The 880-nt window shown below is 41.7% G+C and overlaps 1 protein-coding gene across 1 annotated transcript in view; it reads left to right on the top strand.

The window, feature by feature from the left end:
• Positions 1 to 43: 43 nt before the first annotated feature.
• The window catches only part of LOC107564229 (probable G-protein coupled receptor 153), a gene marked incomplete at its 5' end in the record, with an annotated part of 46,912 nt that continues 46,075 nt past the window's right edge, over positions 44 to 880 (top strand). Inside the window, 3 exons of the mRNA XM_016249244.1 lie at positions 44 to 231; positions 327 to 437; positions 663 to 764. Coding sequence (XP_016104730.1) covers positions 44 to 231; positions 327 to 437; positions 663 to 764 — 401 coding nt within the window. The remainder of the gene's footprint in view (positions 232 to 326; positions 438 to 662; positions 765 to 880) is intronic.

Consider the following 880-nt stretch of genomic DNA (forward strand, 5'->3'; position numbering starts at 1 on the left):
TGTAATTATATAATGACGCTCAGATTCTGATTCCTCTTTGCAGCACTGAAGTGGTACCGTGCCAAGTGTAATATTCAGGCTGAGGTGGAGGAGATGCAGGAAGAGCAGCGCTCTTTGTCCTCAATAGAGACTGTCTCAGTATTGCAGCTCTTCAGGGATCCGTCTGTTCGCTGGCAGATTGTTACAGTCCTTGTGGTCAACGCTGGGATGCAGCTGTCTGGAATCGATGCGGTGTGTGTGTTTTTTTTAACAGTGAAAACTGGTGATGATGAATATAAAAATGGCTATAACATTATTTGAGATAATAAACTGGTTTCTGTTTCTAGATCTGGTTCTACACCAATGCCATCTTTGAGAATGCGGGCATTCCTGCTCATCAGATTCAGTACACAACCGTGGGCACTGGAGCCATAGAGGTCATCGCTGGACTCATAGGGGTGAGAACACAATGACAAAGGCATACCATAAATATTAGGAAACCAGTTTTAATTGTTTCCTGCAATTACATTTCTTGTGTACATACATTTAGGTTGCTTCTGTGCAGCAATAAAATCACACAATATGACTGCAGGTCTATGCTGAGTAAAAACACAGAATATAATTGGCTCCTAAGTAACACCGTGAGTAATTCATAATCTCATAATTCTCTGGATGTTGTCCAGTGCTTTACTATTGAGCGCGTGGGTAGGAGGCCTCTGATGGTTGGTGGCTTCAGCTTTATGGGCATCTGCTGTGCTGGAATCACTTTCTCCCTACTATTACAGGTAATTATGAATATCAACATTTACTTGATATTGTCTTAATGACTTTAAGAATATTATTGACCCTTGAGTAATAATTAGTTCCCTTTCAGTCGGTCACTCTCGACGTCACGTCGGAG

The sequence above is a fragment of the Sinocyclocheilus grahami genome, unplaced genomic scaffold, assembly GCF_001515645.1.
Source record: "Sinocyclocheilus grahami isolate Dianchi unplaced genomic scaffold, SAMN03320097.WGS_v1.1 scaffold917.1, whole genome shotgun sequence".
NCBI lineage: Eukaryota > Metazoa > Chordata > Actinopteri > Cypriniformes > Cyprinidae > Sinocyclocheilus > Sinocyclocheilus grahami.